Here is a 17,817-nt window from a genome sequence, read left to right as displayed (position 1 = left end):
AAAAAAAAAAAAAGAGGCATTTATGTGAACGAAATCCCTGACAGAAGGTAGACCCTGCGTTGTTTAATTTCAGGATTTTGCCGACATTGTGGCCGAGCCAAGCCTAGAGAGATTACCTGATGCTGAAAATGAAGAGCCTGACGAGACCAGTGCAACCACACCCCAACTCAGCCAGCAACAAATGCACCAAGTCTATTCCATCCATCGAGAACTGTTCACGGAACTGGTCCAGACCGGTTGGATCCGGATCCATTCTCATAGCAACCGCATAGATGAAAGGCCGTATAGAGAAGTACAAGAAAATAGTTATGCTACGATGGTACAGCTATATGATAAGGTTCTACCGTTTATGGGTTGGTATTTGTCAAACTGTTGGTATTACTAGTTAAAGGCAGTGGACACTATTGGTAATTACTCAAAATAATTATTAGCATAAAACCTTATTTAGTAACGAGTAATGGGGAGCTGTTGATGGTATACATGTAAAACATTGTGAGAAACGGCTCCCTCTGAAGTAACGTAGTTTTCGAGAAAGAAACAATTTTCCACGAAATTTATTTCAAGACCTCAGATTTAGAATTTGAGGTCTCGAAATCAAGCATCTGAAAGCACACAACGTCGTGTGACAAGGTTGTTTTTTCTTTCATTATTATCTCGCAAGTTAGATGATCGATTGAGCTTAAATGTTTACAGGTTTGTTATTTTATGCATATGTTGAGATACACAGAGTGAGAAGACTGGTCTTTGACAATTACCAATAGTGTCTAGTGTCTTTAAACTGTTTACAATTGAACAAAAAAAGGCTCCATGTAGTATTTGTGTTGTTTATAAACTTAAGCATTTATTTTGGGCCTTGCCTCGACGCACTTCCCGCTAGTTCATTCTTTTTCTGTCTTTCATATCCATTTATGCATTACAATGTAGTTCTGTAATATTGTGGACAATTTGTGTGTGGAAATAAACGTGAATAGTATTTCAAGTAAGAAACCACAATGACAACTCGACAGGTCAAAATTAGGGCTTAGCTTGGTTGGTAAAGCACCGGCTAGTCCCACTCACATCAATTTTTCTTGGTCCAATCGAAATTTATATAATTTGACAAATGAGGGAGACAAAATATTTACAAAAATAGGGAGACCGCCAACATAGGGCTAGATAGCTCAGTTGGAGGTCGGTGGCTCAAATCCCAACCTCTAATCATAATTTATTTTTCCTACAGACTCGTCATTGGATAGTAAACTCATAGGTGCCCATCTTCTGATGAGTCACAGTCTGTATAGCGCCCTCACTCAGTCAGATAAATCCAGTAACATCGAGCGCCAACAACCATACGACATCTACCATGACGGTAACATTAAGGAAGCTGTTCAGTGCAGGCCACTGCTAGAAGGATTCAATTCACGCATCTCGGAGCTAATGGAGGAGTGGCCAGAACATCCCACACTCAAACAGGTGAAAATAAGTAGCCAAAACAAACGAAATAATCGATAGGTTTGTACCCAATGCGCATGACCAGACTTGATCGGTGTGCAAAGGATTCAGGGTGACATTCGAGACCAAGCAACAACGCCAATGATCATGGCGCGCTGAATTTGAAGCAATAAGTTACGCATCACGTAAAACCTTGGTAGATTAATTGCTTTGTTTGCAACAAACTCGTCACTACTTTTGAACAATCGTTACAGACTGTGCCTATCTGGTGTTGCTTTGCATTTATGGCTTCCCATAGTTTTTCAACCTTGGTTGGCAAAAATTTAAGCTGTGACGTAATACATGCAACTTTTCAGCTGATCATCTGATTTATCTTTTTCTTTTCAAAACAATGCCATAGAAAACTGAAAAAACACTGCACAAAAATTAAGGGTGATCATCCTTTCCCTCTTTTTTTGCAATTATAAAATTGCATATCTAAATCTGGAACTCTCTACCACTTAATCCTAGATTTTGTCTTTTTACCACAAAATTCAAATCTCTTCTCAAAACTTATCTTATGTCACATGTTTTTAAGGACTATTTCTGTTGTGTCTGTTTTTTGTTTGTTTTGTTTTTGGTTTTAACTGCGCCTTGAACACGGAGCAGAGTGGATATGTGCGCATGACAAGTCTTTATTAATATTTTTATTAATATTGTTGTTACTATGAGAGAGGTGTATACTGTTGAAGTGTTGTTATTAAACTGGTTGTGTTTTTGTGCATGTAGTTGGTGATGCTGATTGATCGAATATTGGAGTTCCCAATCACTAGTCCCTTGATGAAGTTTGTCACTGGCTTAGAGATCCTTCTGGAGAAGGCACAGGTAAGTGTGAACTCAATTATATTCATTATCATTCATTAACAAACCTGTGAAAATTTGAGCTCAATTTGTCGTCGAAGTTGTGAGATAATAATGAAAGAAAAAACACCCTTGTCACACGAAGTTGTGTGCTTTCAGATGCTTGATTTCGAGACCTCAAATTCTAAATCTGAGGTCTCAAAATCAAATTCGTGGAAAATAGTTTCTTTCTCGAAAAGTACTCCACTTCAAAGGGAGCCGTTTCTCACAACGTTTTATACAACCAACCTCTCTCCATTACTCATTACCAAATGAGGTTTTATGATGATAGTTATTTTGAGTAATTACCAATAGTGTCCACTGCCTTTAAAAATGTTATTTCCTTTGCTTGACAGTTTTCGGACAAAATTTATTTCTCTGGAGGATTGGTATTAGTATGATCTGCATTATCCGCGAACTTCAGATTGAAACTTATACAATTTGCTGGCTTTTAGTTTGAAGTTTGACCATTTATTGATTGAAATTAATATAATTTGTTTTTCTTTACTCTTCGTAGGAATGGGAGAGTAACGCTAGCCGTGCCGTTTCAGTCCGTGATCATTTAGAGAAGTTGACAGACTTGGTCATTCAGTGGCGCAAACTGGAACTCAGGTACGTAATAACCCCATCACCATATCAAAATCAAAATACCAGTTGCTGCTGAACTTGCAAATCTTGTGTAGAAGTGGGTAAACATTACATACAAAGTGTGGACCAGCAGCCGATTTCAGGAAATGCTAGGATTAATCCTAGCTCGAGTTAGGACGACTAATTCGTCCCAAAGTCGTCCTAACTTAGGATGGGTTCAATGCGTCCTAACGTTTATTGATACGGAATTTAACTCATGAATCCTAAGCCCTAAGATTAATCCTAAGTTAGTAAGAGTTTGGTAAAATCCACGGTCGGGAACACACAAGGTCTACACAACCCAGGTCAAAATTCCAGTTGAACCTAGTTAAACTGGGTTTAACTGGAACTAGCTGAAACCAGTTGAAAAACTAGTTAAACACAGTTAAAACCAGTTTGTTTAATATGGAAAATGGACAGAAACCAACTGGTTTATAATTCCAACCTAGTTGAACACAGTTAAACCTAGTCCAAACCAGTTGGTTAATATGGAAAATGGACGAGTTTGGTCACTATCCAGTTGAACCAGTTGACCCCAGTTAACTAGGTTCAACTGGAATTTTGACCTGGGAAGGCAGGGTTTTGAAACACTATGTTGACTTACCCATGTCCACACAGTGTCTAATACAGTGTTAAAGAATAGGACCTTCCTTTACAATAGAATAAATCTCGGGCCCAGTTTCATAGAGCTGCTTAAAGGCACTGGACACTATTGGTAATTACTCAAAATAATTACTAGCATAAAACCTTACTTGGTGACGAGTAATGGGGAGAGGTTGATAGTATAAAACATTGTGAGAAACGGCTCCCTCTGAAGTGTAGTAGTTTTTGAGAAAGAAGTAATTTTTTACGAATTTGATTTTGAGACCTCAGAATTAGATTTTGAGGTCTCGAAATCAAGCATCTGAAAGCACACAACTTCGTGTGACCAGGGTGTTTTTTCTTTCATTATTATCGATGACCAATTGAGCTCAAATTTTCACAGGTTTGTTATTTTATGCATATGCTGAGATGCACCTAGTGAAAAGACTGGTCTTTGACAATTACCAATAGTGTCCAGTGTCTTTGAGCAAAATAAAACTATGCTCACTTTTGCTTAAAATACCCAGCTGTCAGACAAACATGCCTCACCACTTACACGATCACTGCGTCATTGTACCACCTAATTGCACAAGTAGTGTAGTTAGTCACTGGCAAACATACAACTTGGACCTATGCGCGCTTTAGTGAAATTTGGCACGTTTGTCTGAGATCCAGGTACTGTTTTTAGCATTAGTGCAGAATGATATTGTAAAGTAATTTTCCTGTAATGTTAATTATGATTTGTATTCAGGTGTTGGTCTGCTTGCCTAGACACTGTTGCCTACCGTCAGGAACAGAGCGCCACCAAGTGGTGGTTTCATATCTATCAACTCGTCCAATCACATCTCCGCTCAGAGGCAACCACTGATCAAGATGACCGCCAAGATGGAACTGAGGGCCGAGTTGAAGGCGTTGAGGGCGTGATAGCTGCGCTGCAACAGTTCATGGAGGGCTCGAGCCTAGGGGAGTTTCCAACGAGGCTTCAGATGCTCTATTCATTCCACTGTCAGACAGCGATGCAGCCGAGCAGCCCAAAACAACGTGAGAATGACGATCACACGCTTAGAGGTTTTATTTTAGTCCAGAAATCATTCTTAATAATAATTATAACACACCTCTTGCTTGTTTTGTATTCTGGTTGGCTGAAACACGGTCTAGTGGGGGTGAACTTATTTATAGTCTAGTTCTGCGTTTTGCGGGAATAGTGCCCGCCGGGCACTAGTCTTTGAAAATTGTGCCTGGTTACAGCGCCCTCTCTTAAGGTGAACCTTGAACAGCAACTACAAAACTTCATTTTTTTCCTAGATTTCTGTTCTTATTTCACATTTTAGACCGAGGTGTATTATAAAACACATATCGACTGGCATAATTTGGTAACCAGTGTACTTCTATTCCCTCGAGGGCCTGTGAGTGACCAGAAAAGCTTCGGTTTAAAACCTCGTCGCTACCCTTTTATTCCCTTAATCTTTAATGGCGCTCTGAAGGCTTTTTCAAACACAATATCAACCTCTACCCTCACAGTTACTCATTTATACCCCTGGGTGAAGAGAAGCAGTGTTGTTGCCACGGTGGGTGGTGCTGGGCGGGCCCGCCCAGAACTAAAAAATTTCGCCCGGTAGGGCCTACACTGTTTCGCCCAGCACAGATTTCCCCCAGATTGCAATTCAGCAATGGTGGCCCCATATCTAAACATGAATAACGTGGTTGAACCACTCCCCTTTGATGGACTTGGAATCGGATTTAGAGCCTGCCACTATAATTGGTCTACCCACAACACTAAAGAGAAGCATTGCTAGCGAACTATCTTGCTCAAGTGTCATGGCCAGGATTCGAACCCACACTCCGACGACTTAACCACCAGAACCTGAATTCAATGCTCTTAAAGTAAAATGTTGGTTTGCTGTTGATTATTACGTTGCAGTTGAGCTTCTAAGTATTCTGTGGAATCTTCATTGTTACTACAAGCAGTTTTTGTCAGCAGTGGAGTCCGAGATCAAGAGCCGTAGGGCACCCATAGAGAAGGAATTGAAGGTAATGGTGCAGTTTTTACTTTTTTTTTTTTTTCTGTTTATCTATTAAGGGATTTTGTTTTTGAATGTTTTTCTGTATTAAGCGTCATGGAGCATTGCTTTCGATGGATTAGGCACTAGATAAGTTTGTACTATTATTATTATTGTTATTTACATAGACTTACTTTGGGTTTAAATTTAACTACAAGTATTTTATGTTCTTCATTTTCAGTTGAATAATGTTTTCTTTATGTGTAGGGGGCCTTGAACTTTCTGGAGAAGTGCGCATTATAAATCATTTTTATTATTGATTATTTTACCTTTTGACAAGTTGTCTTTTCCATCTGTTTATTTTCTTTAGGGTTATGTCAAGATTGCTCGCTGGAATGATATCAACTTCTGGTCAGTTAAACTGGCCGTTGAAAAATCACACAAGACGCTGCACAAGTTCAGTAAAAAATTTGAGGTACGGTCTTCAAAAAAGAAACTCTTAAATTTCTCAATTCTTTGTTCAGTCATCCTGGAACTGATGTTACAATATAGCATTCAACTCAATTTCAATTCAAATACACATTTATTTCCATACTTCCATGAACAATATCGACAATGACCATTTTTACAGAAAAAAATTCTCAAAACGATGTACAGATTTGTATACATAATATAAACATTAAGCTACAAAGAGATAAGCAAAATACAGACAAAACAACAAAAAAATAATGACAAAAATACAAACAATGACATGCACTAAGACGAGACAATCAACAATATCACACCACAGAAAAGGCAATAAAAAAGATATACAAATTCAAAGATAATGTCTTAGTAGTATTGATATTGTCAATACTATAGAATCCTCCATACCTCAACGAGGCTAATGGACCTAGTAGTAGCCCATAGAGTTACATATAAGAACTAGAGGGGGCACTGGTGATGCTTCTTGCACAGACCCGACGGGACCGCAAGGAGACACGCACGCCATTCTGCACCCGCGTTGAATATGAAGAATACGTTGGAGTTTGTGATTACTGAACGCTAACGCAATGCTGTTTTGTCAACTTACAAAATGGCCGCACATCCACACGCTAAGCAATGCCTGTTTGTTCAACTTAGAAAATGGCCGCCTGCGCGCATACGGGGCGTGTATATAGGCCAGTACGCCCTCTAGTTCTTACATATAACTCTATGTACAATGTAGTAGCCCCTTAATGTTCTCCTGTGAATAATCTGCTCATGTTTGTTTTCTTCTGGCACCAGACTGAGCTGAGGGAACCATCAAAGTGTGTCTTCACAGACAGTCAAATAGCAGAGAAGGAAGAGATTTCAGCTGGAGAGAGTCTAGGTACTAGTTCAAGGACCTACAATGAGTTCCTAACCCCTGAGGTATACAAGGTGAGAGTAGAAGCTGTAGACGAATCCAAGGAAAATATCACGGCTGTCATTACTGAAGAGGCTACCAGGATAGGCATTTTGTGTTACCTTTTGATGTTTTCTTAAACATTGCATTTGTATTGTATTCTATACCACATGTTCTAGATTTCTTCTCAACTTACATGTAGGCTTAGGTTTTAATTTGTTGTTATTGTATATAATGTTAATGTTATTGTTTGTATTTAGCACCATGAGTACTTTTTTGGAGTTGTGCGCTTTATAAGTTTTCATTATTATTATTATTATTATTATTTGTGCTCATCTGTTTTGGATGACCAATGAAGTTTGCCATGTGCTTTTGCTGTGGTGCCCTTTGCAAAGTTCCAAATACAATTGCCCCTTACCAGAGAGAAACTGCTGTGCCCTTTCAAGAAGAAGTTCAAGGCCTGTGTTGCTATACAAACTGACATTTTGACCGAGCTGCAAAATGCACTAGACTCGCGTTTTCTGAGTTGATGTTTTAAGTCCCTGTTGTGACATTATGTCCTAGAGTAAGGTAAAAAAACATAAGTGGTATTTGAATAGCCTTTGTGTACTCCCCAGAGATCTAAGACGGGTCACGATAATCGATTACCCACAAGACTTGCACAGTTTATTAATGAACCGCTTAACTTCATTTTGCATTGACAGAGCTACATTGGCGATATCCCACCTTCTGCCACCGTTTTGAAGGGTGACAGTTCATTACATGCAAGGCTGTCTAGTCTCCTGCCACGGATGACCAAACTGTGCCGTTCTTTCTTCAAGAAGTGCCCATACCCGGCTCTGACAACTGCTGTGGACGAATTGACAGGTAACAAAAGCCAAATTAGAATCATCCAACATTGTCCAATGAGCTTAAAGGGAAAGTGTAAGAATGTTATTGGCTTTATTGCATTTATGCAAATATTCTTTGAAGTTTAGAGACCTTCTTGAAGTTTCAACCATATTTTTTTTATGTCAAAGCCACTTTAAGTTGTTGACATGATGATATTCACATAAATCCAATGAAGCCAATGATAATTCCACTGATTTGGCTTTGTTTAAAGGAACGCGTTGCCTTGGATCGCTCGAGTTGGTCTTTGAAAAGCATTTGTGACCATTTGTTATAAACCGCATTTGCTTAGAGAGATGGTTTAAAAGTAGAATACATGTACAATGATCCACACACATTTGCCTCAAAATTGCGTGGTTTTCCTTTTACTTTGCGAACTAACACGGTCGGCCATTTATGGGGGTCAAAAATTTGACTCCCATAAATGGCCCACTGTGTTTGTTGACGAGGTAAAAGGAAAATCAAGCAATTTCGAGTGATACTCGTGTGGATCATGATGTTCTACTTTCTAGTCATATGCATTTTATAATAAACGGTTACAAATGCTTTTCAAAGACCAACTCGACCGATCCAAGGCAACGTGTTCCTTTAAAGCCATTGGACCCTTTCGGTACAGAAAAATAAATAAAAGTTCACAGATTTACAAATAACTTACAGGGTTTACAGAAGGTAGTGGTGAAATATTATTCCATGAAATGCTTTACTTTTTGAGAAAACAGTAAAACAATATAAATTCTCGTTAGCGAGAATTACGGATTTATTTTAAACACATGTCATGACACGGCGAAACGCGCGGATATAAGGGTGGGTTTTCCCGTTATTTTCTCCCGACTCCGATGACCAATTGAGCCTTAAATGTTCACAGGTTTGTTATTTGATATAGAAGTTGTGATACACGAAGTGTGGGCCCTGGACAATACTGTTTACCGAAAGGGTCCAATGGCTTTAACTGCTAAGGGGGGATTGTGTACATTTGGTGATCACTCTTAACATTAACGGCAATACAAACAGGTGGTTAGAAGCCTACAGCAGCTTTCATTAGCATAAAATAGTTTGGGAACATTTCACTTTGAAAGAACTGAGAAGTTTCAGAACTGAGAAGTCTCCCAAACACCCGAACAATCTACTTTGCGCTAGTAGAATAAAGAAAGACAGTTCTCTAAGAACAAACTCTACCTGGCAAGTAGATACACACACGGTGTTACCGCAAACCAAATATATATTGATACCTCACCATGCAATGCCTCAAATCCTGTGATGTAAAATGGTTATTAAAAAAAGCATCCTTTTTTTTTTATGGCCCAAAATTTTAATCTTAGACCGAAATGCTTCTCAGATTAGGTATTCCTATTAGGGATTATTCTTCCTTAAAACCATTATACACTTTTGGTACAGGAAAAAAATAAAAAATTAACAGATTTACAAATAATTTCCAGGGTTTACAGAAGGTAATGGTGAAAGACTTCTCTTGAAATATTGTTCCATGAAATGCTTTACTTTTTGAGGAAACATTGAAACAATATCAATTCTCGATAGCGAGAATTACGGATTTATTTTAAACACATTCACGACACGGTGAAATGTGCGGAAACAAGAGTGGGTTTTCGCGTTATTTTCTCCCGACTCTGATGACCAATTGAGCCTAAATTTTCACAGGTTTGTTATTTTACATATAAGTTGTGATACACGAAGTGTGGGACTTGGACAAACTGTTTACCGAAAGTGTATAATGGCTTTAAAAGACATATTAGCTTTGAATTTTTGCGATATCTCTAAAACACTTGCACAGTAAAGCAGAGAATGGTGATCATAATGTAAGCGCAGGATTCGGCTGTAAGCAGAGCCATGAAAATGGGCTCTGATCAATTTGGTGTTCCAAGTTATTAATTGAGATTTCCCCAACTGTTTTTATTTTCTAAGGTGAAATTGTATCTGGGGTGAAGGAACTGCAGGGTCTGGATGTCACAAAGGTAAATGATTCTGTCTTTTTATGATTGCGTTCGATTAGCTACCCTGGGTCGACCCCGCGGTGCTCACTCGGGTAATCCCCTAACAAGAGCTAATCGAACGATTACACTCGCCCTCTCGTGGTGACGTCATGCACCTCGGGTCACCCCCAAGTGACCCACTCCACAAGCAGGGCACTGGGGCTGACCCGGGTGAGCCCCTGGAATGACGTCAAAGCTATTCGAACGTACCGGGGACACACCGGGGTCGACCCAGGGAAGCTAATCAAACGCACCCAATGTTTGAGGTGACTTTATACAAATCTGACCGGTTTGCTTGTTGATCTTTTGCTTGTGTATGATAAATCGCTGTATAAGAACTGTGTATTATGTCACAGTAAATGCGAAATGTAAAATGGGTAAAAACCAAAAGTTCATATTCACAGTAAATTATTCCTATTAAAATGTATTGTACAGGGTTGTGATTTCTCCAATTTTAATCTGAAAACCTTTTTCTTTTTTTTACTTTCAAATGTATATATTATATATATCAAATACATAAGAAAATAAAGATAAATCCATACAGAATTACATACACCCCAGATTGTAGAGTAGGGCTCTCAAAGCATTAAAATGTGTTTAAGCTGGCTTCGTACCTGCAAGCTTTTGCGCTCGCAAGCTTTTGCGCTCGCAAGCTTTCACGCTTTGTGCTTGTAAGCTTTCATGTTTGCGCTCATTATAGTTCAGTTTTTTTTTTCTACAGCCTATCACATCCCTGGTTTTATAATAAGAAATACTGACAGCTATCTGAGAATTTGGCATGGTTGGCTTGTGCATAAAGCGCTCACCTCTCACCAAGGTGACCCCGGTTCGATTCCCGGACGGGGCCATGTGAGTTGAGTTGTGCGTTGGTTCTCTGCTGTCTATGAGGGGTTTCCAGACCATCCGGTTTTCCTCACGCGGGAAAAATCAAACACTTTCGATCTTGGCTGTGCTCCGTGGTCATAATGGGTTGATGTGGCTGGCAGCCGAAGGCGCCCTTGCATGCCTGCTTCTCAAACACGATGTAGCCGCGTCTCTCGCAATTCAGCTCTTATCTGCGAGTAAGGATGTTTACCCCCCAAATTATTATTATTATTATTATTATTATTTTGATGTTGTCTTTATTACAGGAAGCAGATAAAGAGAAACAAAAGTCCCAGGTTCGTCGGATCCAACAGCGAAAGAGAAAGGCCCTAGCTGATCTCTTCAGATATCTCTCCACTATCGGTAAAACATGAACTCTGACCTTGTATTGGAACTAGAGTACATTAAACCTCCTACTGTTCGACTAGTCAATATCATCCACATGGTTTTGAATGATAAAATCACTATGCCAGCCTGCAGTGCAGTATCAGGTTGTAAATACAGTACAAAGTCAACCCTCCCACTCTCTGACCAATCAATATCACCACTGTGGTTTTAAATGATAGATAAACTGTTCCTGTGTGCAATATGATATCATGTGGTGAATACAGCTACTCAGTACAATGTCAACCCTCCTACTGTCTAACCAATTAATATTATCCACTGAGGTTTCGAATGATAACCTAAAGAAAAGACTCGTCGAGACAGACTCTGCAAGGGTCGAAACATCTTGCCATTCGGTTGATAAACAGTTTGCCACAGCTAATGTATTTGTATGTGCCTTTTGAAACGTTTTGATATTTGTAGTGCTTTTTTAACTTGTGCGAGCAATGTAATTTCTTCTTTTTGGGGGTTTAAAGTTTCTTGTGTCTTATGTCTTCTGTCTTATTCTCTTTTTTTTCTCATGAAAAGAAAATAGTTAAAAATACTTTCTTATGATTTTGTCCAATCATAACAGGTCTCTCATACAGGAAAGGGCTTGCTGTAGTCGTGACATCCAATCAGAATGAGGCTTTGATGGTGCCACCGATTAATCTTGCTGTTGCACTAGATACAAAAGAGAAAGGCATGGAGTAAGTACTCAAATAATAAACTGCTGTGTCTATATTGAACCATTCAATATAGTTTGTACGTAAAGCACTCGCCTCTCATCCTGAAAATCACTTGGAAATTCGGTTGGTAATCCTATCTTTATAAAGGAAGAAATTTCATGCTAAGCAAACTTTTGTGCTTAGCAGCTCTATGAAATTGGGCTCTGGTCTCTCCATCTCTCTCAATCAATAACAAAACTTACCGTTCAAGTTACAAGTGATTATAAATCATGCAGTACCTACATCTGAACAAATCAACACATCTTCTTCCACTTTTAGTTTTACTTGATAATCCAAACCCTTAGCTCTTGCCATACACTCTTCAGTAACATAAAAAGTACGAGTAAAGTTCTTAAAAGCAACTATATACATGTACAGTGTAAATCGACCTTGATACTCTCGGTCGGCTACTCAGATCGCTTTGACAATCCTTTTGTTTCAAGATGGTCTGGGGTTCGTCCGAGAGTGTCAGGGTTATCCTGTTTCTTTATTTACGTGTTAATATCCCTTATACTGTATATTTGATGTAATTTTTATAAATCTTTTTATCCTCTCAATTTTGTTAAGGTTTTGAGGAAAAAATATATATAAAAAATAAAATAAATGAATATAACTGATTATTTTTCTTTTTTGCAGCTTGAACCAATCAGAGATGGTTAGACTGTGGGAAGGATGCCAGAGTCATTTTGTCAAGTCCATCGCTAGAAGGGCAGCTTTGCAGATGGCTCTTGCTGTACCATCAAAGGTACTGTAGGTGAACCGTGTTAAAAGAAACTTTGAAGTCCATAACGACTTCATATTTATGTCCATCTTCTATATAAAAACAGCAAACTTTACAGGTTCACAGGTAGTTAACAAAACATAAACCTTGTATTTAAGCAAATGTAGCTTAGATTGCAGATTGCAACTTTCTAATTGCAAACATAGAGGAAATGGCCGGTCACACTTAACTTTTGTACAGTGTTTTTCATTTTTCTATGGCACTGTTTTGAAAAGAAAAAGAGGAAATCAACTAATCAGCTGAAATTTTGCATGCGTGTTAGAAAACAGACAAATAAAGATGACAAGCAGGCGAGTGAAATTACACTACAGGTACACTGATACAGAATAAAGTACCTAAATAATGGCAGAGACATTTAGTGACAGGAAGAGATGGCAAAAACGGTTTAGGCAAAATCAATAAATGTACAAAGATTAAGACTGAAAGCACCACATTTCTTTAGGGAGGGTCTGAAAAGTTGGATTGGTAGGAAGGCTCTAATTGGATTGGACAAGTATTCAAGCGCCAGATCATGGAACATTTCGTTTGATCGCTGGAGCGTTCCATTGAAACCGTCAGAATATTAATGCACATATTGAATATTCACTCGACTGCTGTTGTGCTTAGCGAGCACTCGTTTTTCGACGATGGATGGTTCTGTGACGGCAAGGATGACATGTGCTGTCATCTGCGCATGCGTTGGCTTTGAGGACAGTCGTCTGTCAATTTCTACGACGGTACATTGGATGAATCCGTTGTGTGCTGAAAAAGACAACGTTTGGCTGAAAACTACTAACCGTACCAGAACCATCCGTCGTCTAAAACGAAAGCTCCCTAATGATGCGGTCCAGTAGAACATTCTAGATCCAGTGGATTGTAGGCATGTACCCATCGTTTGCCTATGGGAATGTTCTTGTAACACATCCAGTAATAATTTGAATGTATTTTATGTGGCTTGTATTATAGGAGTTGGGTGTTGGTAATATTGAACGTTGCAAAGGATTCACTGAGCATCTTACTCAGTTGGCTGCCTCACAGAGACGTCAAATCACTGACATCACCCAAGGAATAGTAGATACAAGGTCAGTATTCAAGTGCCTTCTCCTAACCTACACAGAGTGCTTTACTTATCAGGGCCTGATTTCACAGAGCTGCTCAAGCACAAAAAGTGGCTAAGCACTAAATAATTATGCTTACCAGAATATGGTTACCAGCCAAAATATCATGTCACATGTGCAATTTGTGACTGATATCCTGCTCATTTCTGCTAAGCAGGAAGCTGTTAAGTAATTTTTTCTGATCACCAATTTGGGCTCTTATTACTCCAGCAAACCACTCTTGCATTGTCTACTTTTTTGTTGTTTTCAAATTGCAGAAGTTTCCTGTACCAGTTGCAGCAGCTGAAGCCAACGACCGATTGCCATGGCAACAATCCATTGATACCCCCTCAGCAGAGTACAGCATCGTGGGTAACCACGTTGAAGGGACTCGTCGACTACATCAGAGAAACTACTCTCCAATATGGAATGCTCCTGGACGCCTGTCCGGAGAGGAACGGAGAAGCAACGGATGTGTTGTCCCCGTTACCACGGGAACACCTTGCTACATTAGATACCATCAGGAAAGGGGATTCACAGTGGGTGGAAACAAGAAACAAACTGCAGGTAACTAGACGGAGTAAACAGGGCCCAATTTCATGGCTCTTCTTACTGCCGAATTCTGTGCTTACGATCACCATTCTCCACTTCATGCATAAGCGCCAAATATCTGCGCTAGCTGTGTAAGCATAGAATGCCTAGTAACAGGGAGTACGCACCTAATTTCCCATCAGGGGACCGAATCTCCGGCAGAGAGATTTCCTTGGGACACTGGCACCTGAGATATGTAAAATGGAAATAAATGATGTTGAATTATTTAAATTATTATTATTATTATTATCATTGGGTTTTTTCTTCCAGGAATGTCAGACTGTCCTAGAGACTATTAGCCAGAAGGTCCTATCAAGAGCCAACCTCATCACTAATCAGGACTTGCAACTTATCTTTTGGTGAGTGATTTAAAGACGCCTAACACCTTTGGTTATTGTCAAAGAACAGTCCTCTCACTTGTGTATCTCAACATATACATTAAATAAGAAACCTGTGAAAATTTGAAGTCAATTGGTCGTTGAAGTTGCGAGTTAATATTATGGAAGAAAAAACACCCTTGTCACACGAAGTTGTGTTCTTTCAGATGCTTGATTTCTCAAAATCTAATTCTGAGGTCTCAAAATCAAATTCAAATATTTTAGTGAGAAATTACTTCTTTCTCAAAACTACGTTACTTGAGAGGGAGTCGTTTCCTCGCAATGATTTATACTATCAACAGCTCTCCAGTGCTTGTTACCAAGTAAGTTTTTAATGCGAACAATAATTTTGAGTAGATACCAATAGTGTCCAGTGCCTTTAACCCTACAGTGCCCTTCAAAGTCCTCTCGTGGCCCTGTTTCAATTCCCGGCTCGAGTAGAGTTGTGCATTGGTTTTCTCCAGTTTTCCTCCTTCTAAAAAAATCGGTTGGATAGCCAATATTAGCTTCCAGATTTAGTGGAAGTTGAAAAACTAGTTCCCTAAAACTTGTCAACTTTGCTGACCTCATGGAGCCAATATCGACTGTTCACCCTCAAACCATATTATAAATATCAAGTAATAAACCACCAGGGAAACTTTAAATGCTTTGGGGTTGAACAAAGACAAATTTACTAGTAAGAGCGGGATTTGAACCAGCGACCTCCAGATTAACGTGCACTACCAACTGAGCTATCAAGTCCTATGTTGGTGGTCTCTCTAATTTGTCAATATTTTCTTCATGGGTGCCAGTCAAAACAAAGATTAGGGAAACTGCAAAGTTTGGGGTTGATACATAGCTCGGTTGAGAGAGTGCTGGCACACTAATCCGGAGGTCCATGGTTCATACTCTGCTCTAGTAAAAATTTTTTGGTTCGACCCCAAGTTACTTTGATTACAGTTCCAATATTTTTTATCTTACTGATAATTTTGATGATAACTGTTGATGTTTTTAGCGATGTATTACATGTACACCTTTTTTAGCTGTAATTTTGGAATTGTTTGTCTTGTATACCCTCTGCATGTGATTTAGCTTTATAGTAAAAACCTTGACCTTGGTTGTGTGTAATAATAAATAATAATAATAAGACTTGTAATGCACACATATCCACACTGCTGGGTGTTCAATGCGCAGTAAAACCAAAAACAAAACAAAAACAAAACAGAGAAAAACAGACACAACAAAATCAGTCCTTGAAAACCTGTGACATAAGATCAGTTTTGAGTAGAGATGTTAATTTTGTGGTACAAAGACAAGATCTAAGATTAAGTGGTAGAGAGTTCCAGATGCGTGGCGCAGCTGAAGAACAAGACCTGTCACTCCATGAGTGTCGTGACTTGGGTTCAATGAGTACATTCTTATATTGGTTGTTTTTAATGAAAAAAGAATATAGTATCGCTTGAAGCTTTGCATGGTGTGGATAAATAGGAATAAACTATAAATAAATAGTAACTTACGGGTACAACCATGTTCAAATCTCTTTTGTGGGAGTGTTGGCTCTGAGAAGAGCCGGTGTGGTCTCGACGACTTGAACAGTATACTCTGCTCGTCTTCAGGAGACAGCTGGACTAGTAGTGGTGGTGGAGCTTAAGTAGCGCTTCAGGGATGCACATTTGGGCGGGAACGATCCAAGGTGTTCTTGACTAAAGAATGATTAAGTATAAAATTTATCGTGTGAATTGGTTTCTACAGGAGTGATGTTGAACTCCTGGACGAGTCTGTCGAGGAGCTCCAATTAATTTCGGAGATTCTATCGGATGTTGAGCAGCTGTTCATCCTCCCTCAAGGTGTGGGTAAATCTAGCCTTGCAACCTTGTTGATCTCCGCTAGAGAACGGCTTCTCAAGATGCTACTGGAGTATGGTCACTGGAAACGATGGACTGTTTGTTGCGTTGAGGAGGATGCAGGTCAGGACGAGATGCAGACAGGTAAGGAATAGACCTTTATCATGCTGTCACCATCTTGGTCGTGTTCCCTGTTTCCATAACAGTGATGAATTCTAACATTCATTGCGCAAACATGGCACCAGACTATTATTTCTTACAGCCTCAGTTTGGGTACAATGGGTTGGAATGGAGTCAAACCAAGATGGCGACACCGTGATAAAGGTCTATAGAATAAATTAGCATGAAAATTGGTTCTTGGGATGGAAACTTAAAGGAAAATATACCTTTAGTTTTTGGAACCGTTCGATTGTATTAGTAAGATATAATTGAACAGAACCCTCAACAGATATACTGTTGACGAGCCGAGAATACTGTTTGAAATGTCGAGACCAAACTGAGGAATTGTGTAAGATTGCTGTAGCGCTATTTCTTGTGTTTAATTCATCAGGTTCATCTAAGCTCTTGGCAGAATTTGAAAGCAGAAGTGAGTCCCTTCTAGCCAGTATTTTATTAGTTGTTCAGAGCTTGGTGAAGGCGCAAACTAAAGAACGAGACAACATTGATGAGGGTCACCAAGAAGCTGATGACAAGGAAGAAGACCAAGGTAATGACTACAGGTTTAAAGTCCCCCACTCACACAAGTGTGTATACACCTGCAACCGTGGACCTCCTATTGTCCCTCTTTTGTTTTTACTCACACTTATTTTTTTTTTAAACAGCTCCCTTTGGTTGTGTACATGGACCCTATTGCCCTCTTTTGTTATATTGCCCTCTTTTGTTATAGGTCCCCGCTTTAATAGATATAGATAGATAAAATGCTTTATTAAAAAACTGTCCTTGCAGCACAAAGGCTGAATTACAACAATTTTTACAATTTTAAATTTAAAATTTTAAATTAAATAGAAGGCAAATTATGCAATGTGTACATTATACCTACTCCTCCCCACTCACAATCAGTGTATTATGAGGTGTCGTGGCCGAGCGGATAAGAGCACCGAACTTAAACTCTGGTGTTTCTGTTCAGCGGAGTGTGGGCTCGAGTCCCGGTCATGGCACAAATGAAAAGTTTGATGCGTGCTATGCCAACCAACAATGAAAATGTCTGATTCAGTCGGGGTGTCGTGGCCGAGCGGGTAAGCGCACGAACTCAAGCTCTGGTGTTTCTGTTCGGCAGAGTGTGGGTTCGCGTCCCGGTTGTGACACAACTGAACAGTTTGTTATGTGCAATGCCCACCCCCAATGAAAGTGTCTGTGTTTCTGTTCAGCAGAGGAACTTCAGCTTTCAGTGTAACGCTACACTGATCCTAAAGCTACAAGTGTCGTTTTACTCAATAGCTGTAACAAAGTTTTG

General features: G+C 39.4%; 1 protein-coding gene across 1 annotated transcript in view; it reads left to right on the top strand.

The window, feature by feature from the left end:
- LOC117297069 (midasin-like) overlaps positions 1-17,817 on the top strand; it is a 96,870-nt gene that overhangs the window by 60,680 nt on the left and 18,373 nt on the right. Inside the window, exons 57-74 of the mRNA XM_033780197.1 lie at positions 74-353; positions 1,220-1,452; positions 2,200-2,295; positions 2,828-2,922; positions 4,271-4,560; positions 5,441-5,550; positions 5,890-5,994; positions 6,786-6,920; positions 7,590-7,752; positions 9,694-9,743; positions 10,892-10,988; positions 11,584-11,698; positions 12,353-12,461; positions 13,443-13,558; positions 13,852-14,140; positions 14,435-14,523; positions 16,273-16,508; positions 16,915-17,070. Coding sequence (XP_033636088.1) covers positions 74-353; positions 1,220-1,452; positions 2,200-2,295; positions 2,828-2,922; positions 4,271-4,560; positions 5,441-5,550; positions 5,890-5,994; positions 6,786-6,920; positions 7,590-7,752; positions 9,694-9,743; positions 10,892-10,988; positions 11,584-11,698; positions 12,353-12,461; positions 13,443-13,558; positions 13,852-14,140; positions 14,435-14,523; positions 16,273-16,508; positions 16,915-17,070 — 2,764 coding nt within the window. The remainder of the gene's footprint in view (positions 1-73; positions 354-1,219; positions 1,453-2,199; positions 2,296-2,827; positions 2,923-4,270; positions 4,561-5,440; positions 5,551-5,889; positions 5,995-6,785; positions 6,921-7,589; positions 7,753-9,693; positions 9,744-10,891; positions 10,989-11,583; positions 11,699-12,352; positions 12,462-13,442; positions 13,559-13,851; positions 14,141-14,434; positions 14,524-16,272; positions 16,509-16,914; positions 17,071-17,817) is intronic.

The sequence above is a fragment of the Asterias rubens genome, chromosome 11, assembly GCF_902459465.1.
Source record: "Asterias rubens chromosome 11, eAstRub1.3, whole genome shotgun sequence".
In the NCBI taxonomy this organism is placed as follows: domain Eukaryota; kingdom Metazoa; phylum Echinodermata; class Asteroidea; order Forcipulatida; family Asteriidae; genus Asterias; species Asterias rubens.
The sequence above is the reverse complement of the archived record's forward strand: the minus strand, read 5'-3'. Positions and strand labels throughout refer to the sequence as shown.